This window comes from Parasteatoda tepidariorum, chromosome 8 (genome assembly GCF_982258835.1).
Source record: "Parasteatoda tepidariorum strain Cologne lab strain chromosome 8, Ptep-v5.0, whole genome shotgun sequence".
In the NCBI taxonomy this organism is placed as follows: Eukaryota; Metazoa; Arthropoda; class Arachnida; order Araneae; family Theridiidae; genus Parasteatoda; species Parasteatoda tepidariorum.
Genome location: NC_141762.1, coordinates 99,753,966 through 99,769,425, shown reverse-complemented (window position 1 = coordinate 99,769,425; position 15,460 = coordinate 99,753,966). Strand labels below are relative to the sequence as shown.

The 15,460-nt window shown below is 28.8% G+C and overlaps 1 protein-coding gene across 1 annotated transcript in view; it reads left to right on the top strand.

Annotated features, from left to right (window-relative positions):
• LOC107440939 (reversion-inducing cysteine-rich protein with Kazal motifs) overlaps positions 1-15,460 on the top strand; it is an 82,267-nt gene that overhangs the window by 4,377 nt on the left and 62,430 nt on the right. The window contains exon 2 of the mRNA XM_087169501.1: positions 10,576-10,643. Within this exon, the coding sequence (XP_087025627.1) occupies positions 10,576-10,643 (68 nt within the window). The remainder of the gene's footprint in view (positions 1-10,575; positions 10,644-15,460) is intronic.

Here is a 15,460-nt window from a genome sequence, read left to right as displayed (position 1 = left end):
AAATCATAAACTAAGCATCTTAATTTTGGGCCTCACAAAAGCAAAGCAGATCTCGAATTTTTTTTACTTTTTCAAATTCCTACTATTAGTTCACCCTCTCCCTAGATCTTGTTTAAATTTTAAATCATTCTCAAAATACTTTTTTAGTCATCCACTCAAATTGAAATACATTTTTCTTTAAACTTATAGTGAATGACACTTGATGTGAATACAGTTTTTTCGAATATTAATTCATTCATTAAATTTAATTAATCAGTTTTCGTTTTATATTTTAGAAAAAACTGTAATAATTTAATAAAAAGCAACTAAAAAAAATTTTTTTTTGCTTACCTAAGTAAGAATTGACTAAGAAGGAATTTTTTTTTAATTACAGTACAGAACCCGTTATCCGGAAATCAGAAAATCGGAAAACCAAAAAACCGGAACGAAATTCGATAAATTTTCCCGCATTTTTTTTTAAAAAAAATTTCTTTTCCTCATAAGATTTTAGGATTTTTCTTTCTTTTTTGAAAGATGTTCACCTTGCCATCATTTTGGAAATAATCACTAGTGTATTACTTCATCGTTTTTTCTTCTTTTTAAGATTATTTCAATTTTTTTTTCTTCAGTTGGGTTTAACAGTAAAAAAACGGCTTTTTGTAGCGATTCAGAAAACCGGAAAAATCAGTTATCCGGAATAGCGATGGTCCCGATCGTTCCGGATAATCGGTTCCCTGTTTACACTTATAGCTGAAATCCGAAATCTTTATGAAACGAGTAAGAGTTAGGACCGGGCAATCTGTTTAAATGTTATTTGAGGATTAATTTAAATTTTACAGAAAGGATTTTTTCTTCCATTATTTAACAAAATAATTTGGATTCATAAATTGTACTAAATTTCAATACATACAATCCTACGTTACCTATCAATGACGGGCGAGACATTTCATCGAATTCCTCAATACATACTCAGAAAATTATTTCATAACTTTAGAGATATTTCAGTCATTTAATTTCTCATACGAATTAATAAAATTTAAAGCTTTCAGAGATGCCAGGAACCAGCAATATAATTTGAGCGAAAAATCGTGATTTTGAATACCCCGTGCCATAAAAGGCAGCAATAAGCTTCTAACTTGTAATAACTATTTTAGTAATATTCAATACTTAATAAAATTTCGTAAACCTAGAGTTACTAGCCATATTCAGGGGTCTGTTTAGAAGAAATTTGGGTCCGTTAACGGACCCTTCACAAAATATCTTTTCATAAAAACGGACCCTTCACAAAACATTAACTTAAAAACGGACCCTTCACAAAATATTTTAACTTAAAAACGGACCCTTCACAAAATGATTTTTCTTTTAATCGGACCCTTCACATATTTGTTTATCTTCATTATTATTTTGTTAATCGAATAAACCCTTTCCAGAGCAGAAAACAAGAAAGATGGATGTAAACGAATTGAGTTTTGTCTTCGGAAGACGATTCTTCCATTATTCGTCCGAAATTAATATTTTGCGTTCAGCAGTATAGGCTAAATACCAAATATTTGTATGTTGCATCTTTAATTTAGAAGGAGCAATTGTTGTTTATTTTTTAAAATTTAATTTTTTTTAATTACAATTTTACAGTGCATAATCATGTATTTCTAAACAATTTAAAAATCCTTGAAAAAAATTTTTTTTGCAATAACGGACCCTATTTGCACAAATTAATAAAAGCGGACCCTGGTTGAAAGAATGTGAGTAATTTTTTCACAATTTCACGAAAAACGGACCTTTCACAAAATGTCTGGACAGACCCCTGATATTGTTAGACGCACTATGAGATTCTTTGTAAAATCTTAATTATCAGGTGATACTATACAATCTTATTGCTTTTGCGTGGCTGAAACCGGTTTACACTTCTTTATGTTCTTGTATCAATGAGTTAACATAGTAATGAAATACGTTAAAAATAAACACAAATGGGAAATATATAAAAAATCTCTTCTATAAAAACCCATTACATGGATGTTTAAAGATAAAAGTATTACGTATAAACTCGTGCAAAACATGTCATTATTGAAACGCTACAGTGAGTCTCATAATGTGGTCTAATTATTATAATATACTAATATAATACCTAATATAATAAATATTCTATATTTATATAATATATCGTCTAATTTATCCAATTGTCGAATTTATATTATATATAGTCTAATTTCACCCATTGATACACGAACGTAAACAAGTACAAACCGGTTTCGGTCGTGTTAAGACAATAAAGCTGTATAGTATCACCTGATAGTTAAGATTTTACATAGAATCCTGCAGTGCGTCGAATTAATTTTTGTCCAGGGGTTGTAATTTAAATATTCATGGAGTTATAGACATTTTTATAAAAGCTAATTTTTATTTTACTTTCGTTTTGTCTGTAGAAAAAAAAACAATTTGCAATTTTTCATTAACTACAAAAATATCATTTTTAAATTTAAAAAAAAGAAAGAAAAAGAAACAATTTGCAATTTTTCATTAGCTACAAAAATATCATTTTTAAATTTAAAAAAAGAAAGAAAAAGAAACAATTTACAATTTTTCATTAAATACAAAAATATAATTTTTAAATTTAAAAAAAGAAAGAAAAAGAAACAATTTGCAATTTTTCATTAGCTGTAAAAATATAATTTTTAAATTTAAAAAAAGAAAGAAAAAGAAACAATTTACAATTTTGCATTAACTACAAAAATAGAATTTTTAAATTTAAAAAAAAGAAAGAAAAAGAAACAATTTGCAATTTTTCATTAGCTACAAAAATATAATTTTTAAATTTAAAAAAAGAAAGAAAAAGAAACAATTTACAATTTTTCATTAACTACAAAAATATAATTTTTAAATTTAAAAAAAAGAAAGAAAAAGAAACAATTTGCAATTTTTCATTAGCTACAAAAATATCATTTTTAAATTTAAAAAAAGAAAGAAAAAGAAACAATTTACAATTTTTCATTAACTACAAAAATATAATTTTTAAATTTAAAAAAAGAAAGAAAAAGAAACAATTTACAATTTTTCATTAACTACAAAAATATAATTTTTAAATTTAAAAAAAAGAAAGAAAAAGAAACAATTTGCAATTTTTCATTAGCTACAAAAATATCATTTTTAAATTTAAAAAAAGAAAGAAAAAGAAACAATTTGCAATTTTTCATTAGCTACAAAAATATCATTTTTAAATTTAAAAAAAGAAAGAAAAAGAAACAATTTACAAGTTTTCATTAACTACAAAAATATAATTTTTAAATTTAAAAAAAGAAAGAAAAAGAAACAATTTACAATTTTTCATTAGCTACAAAAATATAATTTTTAAATTTAAAAAAAGAAAGAAAAAGAAACAATTTGCAATTTTTCATTAACTACAAAAATATCATTTTTAAATTTAAAAAAAGAAAGAAAGAAAAAACTCAGTTAAAATTGCTCACGATTTCCTTACTTAATTACAGGTCCAAAATTTTATAAAATTCCTATAAAATTTAGAAGAATCACATATGTGTATATTACTTACCTAACTTAACCTGACTCTATTTTCTCTACTTAAATAAAATTATTAACAATATTATTATTGGAGGTTTTTATTGGATTATCGCTAATAATTAACCGATTTTAGAATTTATTAAACAAAATAAAAATAATTCTATTGCGACTTTTGATTTCCAGGATCTTTTCAATAGCGTTGTCCTTTCTAAATTTAAAGATATTCTTTTGAGTTATTACTACGATTTTAAAATTATCCTTAATTGCGATTTTGATTATTGAAAAATTATAATTAATTTTTGTGTTTTAAAAAATTATCTCTACAATGGAAAATATTTTTTTATTCAAATTCACGAAATACTACAAGGATCTAATTTTTCATTTCTCTTAGCTAATTTATTTTTACACTATTATGAGAAAATTATTCTCTTAATTTTAAATTTGTTTTTAGATTTATCGATGATTTAATTTTCAAGATTATGCAATTTTCTTAAATAATATTTACCCCGAGGAATTAATATTGCTTCGTAATCATGATGATTATTAATTTTAATTTTCTGGATTTGGATATTAAAAAAGAAGAAAATATCTGCTCTGTTGATTTATACGATAAAAGAAATAATTTTGATATAAATAAACTAATTACTTGGAATTCTAATGTTCCGAAAAACATTTATTTTCATACCATTTTTAATCAAATGAATAGAATTAAAAGAATATGTAACAACGTTTATTTATCCAAAAAAAAAATAGACCAACTCTTTCAAAATTTGAAGAAAAAGGATGGATACCATGCTAATGTAATTAAGCTCTGTATAAAATCATTGAATTAAATGTATGTTATTATTAATAAATTTAATGAAAGCTTTTTTGTTAATATATATTTTTACCATGTGCAAATCCAATGCGGGCAAATCCGTGGAAAAAACTTTGTGCAAAATGGACAAATTTTGCTTCTTTCTTTTTTTTAATAAATGTTAATTTTCTAAAATCATTAAAATTGTATAATTAAATATCAACCTTATAAATTCATCATCATCATAGTTGACTAGACAGCCCAATGTGAGCCAATGCCTTCCTCTGAAGATTTCTCCATAACGACTTCCGATTTATCTTTGATCTCCAATTCTTTTCATTAATTGCGAGAAAATCAGACTCCACAGAGACAGCTCATCTCAACCGCGGCCTTCCCCGCTTTCTTTTTCCCAATCTTATAAATTATAAACTTTAATTAATCCAGAGATCCCTCTATTTACGTTTTTAACCTCTATTTGAGCTTCTGTTTTCATATTTTGCAATCTGGCAATCCTATTACGAAATTATTTTATATCTTTCTTAAAAGATTCCGGTACGTCTAAGTTCATTTGAATTCGCTACTTGCTTTATAGATTTCGCTTTGTGTTTTGTTTTGTATTTTCTTTACATTTTATTTTCTGTTTTTACTTGATATGTTTAATTTCGTATATATTTTTTACTTAATGTGTTCTTTTTTCGTTTCATTTTTTTAGAGCTCCTCTCACTATTGTATTGATACATTTTGCTTTGGCTATATTGATACAATATTAGAAAGCACTCCTTTTTGCGGATATAATTGTGTAAGCTGATGAAGAGATTATATCTTTTCATTAGTTTGTATTTCTGCTTTTTAATATTTTTTTTAATTACTTTTATAAATATTTTATTTTAATTTTTCTTTTTCTCTTTTCATTACTCTTTATTATTTTCCATGTTTTTTCTAAATTTTTAATTTATTTTATGAGCCCTATATATATATATGCAGTGACGCCCAGTGACTGACCGGTAGCACGTCGCGCTGTCGTGACACAGGTTCCTGGTTCAATCCTGGGGCCGGGCAAGATTGACTCACTGGTCGATAAATGAGTACCAAACATGCTTGGGAACTAAACACTGGGGGTTCCGCGTTCGGCTGACCACCTGACCGGAACATCTGCACCCCAGAGCCCAAGGTCAAGAAAACTGAGATGGGCACAGTAGGCCTTGGCCCTCTATGGGCTGTCGTGCCATTGAGTTTAGTTATATATATGCAGCTTATGCGCAGCAAATAAAACTTATAAATTTTCTTAATTAATTTTGTTCGTTTTTCTCTTTTTTTTAAAATCTTTTTTGTGCTATATACATACATCGCTGGTCCATTTACCCTTTATGCGTACAGTTATACGCATACATTTTTCATACCTAATCAATAACTATGTGAATTGATAATTGATTTAAGTTTTTGTAGTTATTTATTTGATCATTTTATTGCTTTACAGTTAGAAAAATTCGAAAATTCAAATTTCTTAACTTAAATGAACATTTATTCGAATGATGATTAATTTTTTTGATTTTTAATTCTTCTTCTTCAAAAAAAAAATAATAAATAAATAAAATAATAAGAAAGTAAAAAGTCGCTGTTTCAATTTTATCCTAATCAATTCACCCCATCTCCGAAGAAGTTAAGACAAATTTTCAACTTAACCGAATCTAAAATCTTGAAAATCAATTATTTTTTTTCAACATGAAAGTTTTCTTGATCATTTTATTGCTTTACAATAAAATAAAAAATGGAAATTCCCAAGCATCCCGGGTAGTTCAAGTTTTTCTTTACCAAAATAGTCTTTTGTGTACCGATTTACAAATGCCGACTACAATCTCTTGAAATATCGAAGAAGGAAACATCATTTTTATCCCATTTGCAGATGTAACACGAAAGAGGTTTGACATGAAAAAATTTTAGCCACTTACCGAATCAAAAAAACTTGTAAATGCGGGCAGAACTAATAATAATAATTCCAAAAAAAAAATAATAAAAACCTTTTAGAAAATTTGTGAGAGGCGTGCTTTTGTATTGAGCGAAGAGGTGAAACCTTACGCCAATTTGGCGTTATGTTCCTGTTAAGCAAATAAAAGATCCCTTCAAGCTTCGATGAGAGAAAACATATGATGACCTCCATACAGGCGTGAAAATTGGGGGCAGGAGACCACCCCCTGCTTTCCCTTTCAATTTAGACCCCCCAGTTGTCACCCCCTGGACACGTCAAGGAAAACAGAAAAGGAAACACGCATTTTTGAATGTGCCGCCTTGTTTGCTCAGTCTTTTGTAGTGAATAACACTGATGATGTCCATGTGGCTGGCATTCCTGCAAAAAGAACTTTTTTATTACTGTAGTCTCTTTTTAATTCGAACTGAAGAGGGAAGGGGAAAACGATCGAATAAACCAAAATTTAAATTATATTAAAAAATAAGCTATGAAATATATGTATTAATAGATAATATTACATAGAATCAAATTCAATACAATATTTAAGAAAAAATAAACTTACTGTAAAATCTTATTAAATTTTAATCATGACCTACTATTTCGTAAGTTTATAATAAATTTAATTAACTAAAATTTGAATTATATAAAAAAAAAATTAAAAAATAAGCTATAAAATATATGTATGAATAAATAGTGTTATATAGAATCAAATTCAATACAATATTTAAGAAAAAATAAATAAACTTACTGTAAACTCTTATTAAATTTTAATCATGACCTACTATTTCGTAAGTTTATAATAAATTTAATTAACTAAAATTTGAATTATATAAAAAAAAATTAAAAAATAAGCTATAAAATATATGTATGAATAAATAGTGTTATATAGAATCAAATTCAATACAATATTTAAGAAAAAATAAATAAACTTACTGTAAACTCTTATTACATTTTAATCACGACCTACTATTTCGTAAGTTTATAATAAATTTAATTAACCAAAATTTGAATTACATAAAAAAATATATAAAATAAGCTATAAAATATATGTATGAATAAATAGTGTTATATAGAATCAAATTCAATACAATATTTAAGAAAAAATAAATAAACTTACTGTAAACTCTTATTACATTTTAATCACGACCTACTATTTCGTAAGTTTATAATAAATTTACTTAGCCAAAATTTGAATTATGTAAAAAAAAAAATTAAAATAAGCTATAAAATATATGTATGAATAAATAGTGTTATATAGAATCAAATTCAATACAATATTTAAGAAAAAATAAATAAACTTACTGTAAACTCTTATTAAATTTTAATCACGACCTACTATTCCGCAAGTTTATAATAAATTTAATTGCAAATTGAACTTTCATAAATGCCCACACGCATATTCATGTGAATAATCCTTATATGAATTCACTTAAATTATTTTGTGATTTTAGTGGTTCTCAATTTTATATTACACTCAAAATCTTCATGAATAGCATGAAATGAGTTATTTTTAAGATTAATTAGAGATTTCACAAATTATGGATCACTTTTTAGCTTTCAAGAAGGTGCACACATACTATTTTCATCGAATCTTGCATGACCTAAAGGAATGGGCAATTACCATTCCAAGTTCAAAGTTTGTTGACTCTCGTGTTGCTGTCATATTGACAACATTCTCAAATGAATAACTCAAATAAAAGCCCTGTCTGCGCACTACTCATTTTACACACATTTGCAATCCCAAAATTTTGATCATCTCAGTGTAGTTTAAGTGCTGAAGTGAAGCTGACATCGAAGAAATAGCACCGTCAGTGGCTTTGTTAATCATAAATATGGTGCTTAATCGTATAAACGGCATTTCAATTTCAACTTTATTAAATTCTAACACTAAATTCAATGAAAACTCTTTCATTTATATAACCAACTATTAATAATGATAATAAATTATTTAGATCTTTTCAGTCGCCAATTTTAAATTTTCAAACTTTATATTATTATCAATAAAATAAAAATATCGCAAACCTTAAAAAAAAAAAATCAGTACTTATTAATCATTGTTATTATTAAAGCTAACAAGAAGAAAAACGCCATGTTTTGACCTTCACGCAGGTCACCGCGGCTATCGATAATACCCAAAAAATGCATCAAATATCGGGAATAAGCGATAATTATTGAATACGATATTTTGAATATTGCTACATTTTATTTTGGTAGTAAAATTATTTATAATAATATAAATTTGAGATTGTTGACTATTTCATTTACTTGGGCTCTGTAATCAACAACAGCAACACTATTACAATAGAAATATAGGGGAATTACTAGAGCCAATAGATGTTTTAATGGAATTCGAAAATACATAAAATCTAATGTAATTCATAGAAAAGCAAGGGAAGAAAGCTTTTTAGCATGTGCTTGTGAAACCTGGACCCTATCTTGTACAGATGAGGTTATGTTGAGTACCTTTGAGAGAAAGATCTTGAGAAGTATTTTTGAAGGAAATGTATTTTGGCTTAGAAGAACAAATTTAGAGCTTTATCACTCATATAATGAATCTGTCGTTATTAACTTCATTAAACAACAAAGAATAAAATGGGCAGGCCACATTATCAGAAAAAGAGTTTTCAATGCCAGACCAATTGGCACACGAAAAAGAGGCAGGCCGAATTTGAGATGGATAAATGGCCTAGAAAAAGACCTTATGGTCTTAAGAGAACTAAAACCTGGAAAGCGCGAGCAGGAAAGGTTAGCCCAGTTGTTGTTGTTGTAGTTCATTTACGTCGCACTAGAGCTGCACAATGGACTATTGGTGACGGTCTGGGATGCATCCCTGGGGATGATCCAAAGACGTGCCATCACAGAGGTGATGGCAACCCCGCTTCGGTAGCCCGACGACCTGCACGCGAAGTCGAGCACTTTACGGTAAAACAGTTTAACGAGGACCAATACCGCACACCCTCGGTCCCTACGCAGACTGATCCAAGTGGTCACCCACCCGCACACTGACCGCAGCCAGTGATGCTTGACTTCGGTGATCTGCTGGGAACCGTGTCTTAACGATCAATCCACTGCGGGACAAGGTTAGCCTGGAAAAAAACTTCTTGAGAAGGCCAATGCCCACACTAGGCTGTCGAGCCATTGATGATGATGATGAATAAAATTATTGACACTAATGTAGAAATTACATTAATAGGAGAGCGATTTATTTTTAAAACTTCATTAAAATTTGTACTCAAGGGTGTTTTGTTGGAAAAACAACACACGGCTCTTATAACCGAAGATGAGACCAACAGCTAATCGATGCCGTATATAAATTATGTTGTTAAGTACACTCATTTAAAATTCAGTTCAGTCTTGCTTCTGTTTCCAATACTAAGAAAAGTTTTTACTGGCAAAAACCTTGGCTCAGAAAAGTTAAATAAAACCGGTGGACAAAGTCCATTTTAATGGTCCATTAAACGTGTCAAATAATTGTAAAAACTGATTTTAACCTTTTAACTATCAATATATATTTCCTTGGTTATGGTTAGTTTCCTTGGCTATAATTAGTTTTCTTGGTTAGTTTTTAAACAACGTCATAAAGCTAAATTATTATTATTATTACTATTTATTATTATTTTTTTTTTTTTTGCTTAAAAATGTACTGACCTGCGTATTCTTTTAACTTATAAAGTTTATATCAGTTAAAGTTTGAAACAAAAGCTCCGTAATAATGAAATTCAATAGCTCGCATAATTAATATGAACAAGTAAGTGCACAGAATGTAGGTAGTTGCTAATTTGAATGAAAAATAATAATAGAATTTAAGATAATAGAATTAATAAGAATAATAGAATTTAAGATAATAGAATTAATAAGAATAATAGAATTTGAAAGGAATAAAAAATTTAGAGTTCTGCTATTTTTGTGAGGAGCAAAATTAAGATGCTTAGTTTAATTTTTTTTTTTTTTTAGTCACTTGGGAGTTTTAATGAGAAAAAGACGCATTACATAACAAATACAAAAAGAGCTATTGGGATTCATCTATGTAAAATAAACAAAGTGCTATAGCGCCACTTGGTATTTCTCGACATTAAATAAAACAAGCGCTATAGCGTTGCTTGGGTCTTTTCGTACTCATATAAAGAAAGCGCGGATGCGTTGTTTGGGATTCTGGGACTCAAACGGTTAATTGAGTGAAACATAATCAGAATGTGTAAACAAAATGAAGATATCTTCATGTTGTAACATGTAGTATTGTTATTAGATCCATTATATAGATTTGTACATTATTAAAAACAGGAATTTTGCCTGAAAATAATCTTTTTCTTTTTCTTTTCAGGTACAATGGTATTAACATCTAGCTGTTGCACACTAGCGACAGGATCGTGCAGAGCGACATGTGAGGAGGCAAGTCAAATTTTAACTAACTAATTAATTAACTTTAATGAGCAAGTCTATTCACTAGAATCTTGTCCCAGATATTTTTTATTGTTATTTATAAATGTGTGTCAAAACTGAAAAGGTCAAAATTTCCTGATATCAAAGTAAAGTAGAATATTCTAAAACTTCGAAATTCTTGAAGATATAATCCCAATCCTGAGCACGTCAAGGCTGCAGTGGACACCCAAAATCGTAAAAATCACTCGAAAAATCGATTTTGAAATGTTGACTATTTTATATTAATTAAATGATGCTTTATCACATGCAAAAAGAATTTTTCGTAATTGAGCAATTACGAGCGAACTATAAGCTATAGTTTGTCTAAAACAAGAACTCCTCCAGACATTCGTCTGGGCCTGTGGCGGTGACTATGGTAACGAGGTATGACCATTTCAAGTAGGGGTGCGGGGTCACTGTTTTGGAGTGGTTTCGACTCGGGTCGGCGGAAGAAAGGGAATCTTTTTCTTCCGTTTATTTTGTTGTCCTAGAGTGAAGCTACCCTCCCTAAAATGCGCCATTCTTGTTTCCATAGCACCAGACGGCCTCAGACTTTAGTTTGTTTTTTCACCTTCTTGCCACGCCCCTTTATTTACAATTCTACTGTCACTTGAAGCCTCAGAATGTTAAGTATTTGTACTCATTATTACTTATAATTTAGTATTTGTACTGATTATTACTCATAATTTAGTAATTATTACTCTTATTTTTTTAATTCCTTTTGATTAGTTATATAAGTTCTGTTTATATGTTATCAAAGTTCATCATTTTAATGAGCAAATTTAAGAAAAATGAAACAATTGCGAATTTTATGGTAGTTTTTCTGATTCTTTTTATTGTAATACCGTATTCTCTTCCACTTCTGATATCTGCAACCATAGTTGGGTCAATTTATATATAATGAGTTGGTTCTGATTTTAAAAAAAAGCATATTAATTATAAAAACCATAAGAATTTGTAAAACATTTGAAAATATTAGCGTTGTTTTGCTTTTTTATTACAAAAACTAGTTTCCTCGAAGCAAAAAATTTTGCATCGAACTGGAAATTTAAATAGTTCCATGCGTTGTAATTTTGATGACTATCTCATGAAACTTTTTTGACACTCTCTGGATCAATAAAAAAAAAAAAAACTTGTAGGGAGAAAATTTCAAAATAATATGTCACAACACATTCATTTCAATGTTTCAAAATGTTCATTGAGGAACGATTTTTCATGTTTACTTCTGTCGAAACTTACTTTTTCTATTCTGTATTGAAATTAGTTGTAAAATGTGTACATTTTTCTCCTACAATTTGAAGAGAAATGTAAATAGAGTTGAAATTAACAAATAATCTTTGAATTCAAGGAAAAATGTAGCGCAAGGAGCTTCTTTAAACTTCAAAGTAAATTGACAATTTTCTTTTTAAATTCAATTTTTCAAGTTATACCTTGAATTATGCATAAAATTATTTTTTTTTAATGTTCTCTATTTAAATATGAACAAGTTACAGCAATGTGACATTAATTTTTAAGAAAAACCTGTTAAGAGTCTACTGCAGGGTGCGTAGAGTTTTTAAAAAGTGCTTAAAGGTGCTTATTTTTGATTTACGTTTTTTAAAAGCCCTTAAAGGTACTTTTTTTATTCCAGGTTTGTAAACGTGCTTGATTTTATATTTTTAAAAAAAATTTTTTTTTCTTAGATGTGTCGATTGTCGTTCTAAATTACAAAAAAAAAAAAAAAAAAAAAAAAAAAATGCTTGCTTTTCACAATTTTCTCTGCAATATTTATCAGAAACTAATTATTTTATCATGATTATGTAAAGTTTTTGAAAATGTTTTGGAACTTCATTTATTTCGTGTTTATAAATTAAGAATTTTAAACGATAGAAAAAAATTATTTTTATTACTGCACAGATCCTAATAATGAATTTTTTCGGAAAGTGATTAAAAAAAATTTTCGAGTGCTTAAAAAGTACTTAAAAGGTGTTTATTTTTTGTTGAAAAATCTGGCTACGCACTCTGCTACTGTAGCCTATCCACTGTGCTTGTGCTGGGGGAAAAAAAACTCAACTTTACTAAATAGCATTCATTTGTTTGAAGGCTGCTTTCTTAAACTATGTTTAATTTTGCTGGCGTATGCACGGTACAATAATGCTTTGAAATCACACTTCATTTATTTACTTCCTGCAAGTATTTTGTGTGAGTTCTGTCATCTTTCAAATTTTTTCGTCGATTTCAACAATGTATAATTTTGAATCACGTTCATTCATCGCGAGTCCGGTTCTTGGCGTTGCGTGTCTTAATTTTTGATACACATCACGTGTTTTATACTCTCTCATGCACATAACAATTTGTTTCTCTGTTCAATTTGTGTACCAAGTGAACGAGAGAGAAAGAACATTTTAAAAATGAACTGAAGGTTACAAGAGACGTTGAAACATCTCAGTTTACTAAACAAAAAAAGAATCATTTATAGTATTTTAACCGCTTCCCTGCTCATCCCGAATTAACTCGGGTATGTATATATTGCAAATATTTACTATCCCGAGTAAACTCGGGCATAGCAGAATTCGTTTTGTGTTATCACGTTTTTTTTCGACTTGAAGCAAAACAAAAAATAATTATAATAATCTGCTGAGATTTAAAGTTTTGTCAATTTTCGTTTGGGACACGTGTTTTGTACAATCGTATATACGGTGGTTGATGTATTTGCGTAGAAAAAAAAAGAGCAAAAAAATGGTGCTCGAGAGCGAAAGCGAAAGTAATACAGATGATTTTTCAGATTATGAAGATGTGAGCATATACATATTTAACTTTTTTAATTTCCCCCGAGATAATTTCGGATAATAAACTGATACTAAATTAAATACTTTTTTCCTCATTAAAAAATTTAAATTTCAACTTAGAACTTATTATGTTTAGTTTTAGTTCCTTGTATTTATTAACGAAATAAAAAAATAAGTTGATATTTTTGCTTTTTTTTTTCCTTCAAAAAAATGGGTAAGGCAAACGGTTAAGACACCCCACACTTGGCTTGAAGTTACACTTTTTCTTTTTTCTGCAATGACATTTGATATTTTTCGAACACAGGCAATCTTATATTCTGATTTCTTTAATTAGTGGTAGGAAATTAAATTTAAAGCTAGTTTTTATCATCATTTTGTTTTTTTGTTTTTTGTTTTTTTAACTGTCGTTGAACAAGTAGACTCAATTTTTGGGTCTCCTTTTGGGTTAAACTCCGTAACCTTGTAATTTTAAACCCAATCCAGAAAACAAGGAAACTCCCGGATCAATCAAGTATTGTTCGAAATTTGCCGTCGAGAAGGACTTTTTGATGGAACTGACCCGCATTTGCGTTACATGGAGAGGAAAACCACGAGAGTCTCCCATGTTTAGCTTGACGCCATAGGGTCACCCATACCCCGTCTATGACTAAGGATATTTCACGTTAGACCTGTGATTGGGGCAACCGGATGCGGAATTCATATCGACCAGTCATCGCTGGGATTCGAACCCGGGTCACCTCATTGGAAAGCGAACGTTCTATTCCCTGAGCCATCGCTGCTTTTATCAAATTGTTGAATACGAAAAAAATAGGTAAAGTTGGAAATTTTTTTGAAAGCCGTGGTTAAGACCCAATAATAGATATTTGAAGTTTGTTAGCCGCCATCTTGAATTTACGGAGGTGGGGGGTGTGTGCAGGAGAAAAAATTTAAGCAGAGAAGTGAAGTAATACTTTTTTTCATAGATGAAATGAATAAGTACGAAGCTAAACTGATAGGACAAATATTTTAGAAGTAACCAATGTTTGAGACATTCAAGTATTTAATTTCCATTTATACAAACGGACCTCTATTTAACGAAGTCATTAAATCCCGACAAAAAGCTCTCTATATTGAAAATTCGTTAAATACAAAATCACCATTTGAAGTACTTAAGCAACACAAAACAGGTTTTAAATTCTTAAACACTGGACGTAATTAAAATAACCATCTTCATAATTTCCGCCTTCATCTTCTACGTCTCTTCCTCACAATTTATTGTTGTATTGTTTTTTTTTTTTTTTTCACACTTTCCAAATTAACCAATTCAGTTAATGTTTCTGTGAATCAATAAAGAAGAAAATCAGAATCAATAAAATGAAAATCATTAATCGAGTACATCATCATTAATCTCTTATCTGTACCCATATTTTTTTAAGTTCTTCTAAAGAAATTTCATCCTCGTCCTCCTCACTTTCCAAATTCTCCGAGCTGACTAAGAATCCAGCTTCAGCATAACTGTTACGAATAGTACGATCTGTAACATCATAGTTCCATGCTTTTGAAATTTCTGTTACGCTTTCTCGTAAATTGATTTTTGGAAATGGATTCCTGTTATGAAATGCAAACAAAAAGGGATTTTACCGCTTTCTCTAAAAGTTAAGTGGACAGCGAAAATCAATTCAAGGTCATTCCCCCCCCCCCCATCAAATACATTAACAAGTTTGAAATGTAACGAAATATTTTAGGAAACACGGAAAGTGGATTTCAAAGAAAATTTCGTTAAATAGAAAATCCACTTCGCTGTTTGGAAGTTATTTTAGGAAGAAATTTCTTAAGTGAGCTCGGTTTCCCCAAACGAAATCGCAAAATAGAGAAATTCACAAAATAGAAGTTCGTTAAGTAGAAGTCCGACTGATTAACCAGTTTTAATCATAATAATCATTAAAATAAGCCGCAAAACACAGCACTTCGTAAAAGCATTTAATGCCTTATACATTTGTCTGGAGAGCATTAGCATTTTCATATTTTCATAAAAGTTGT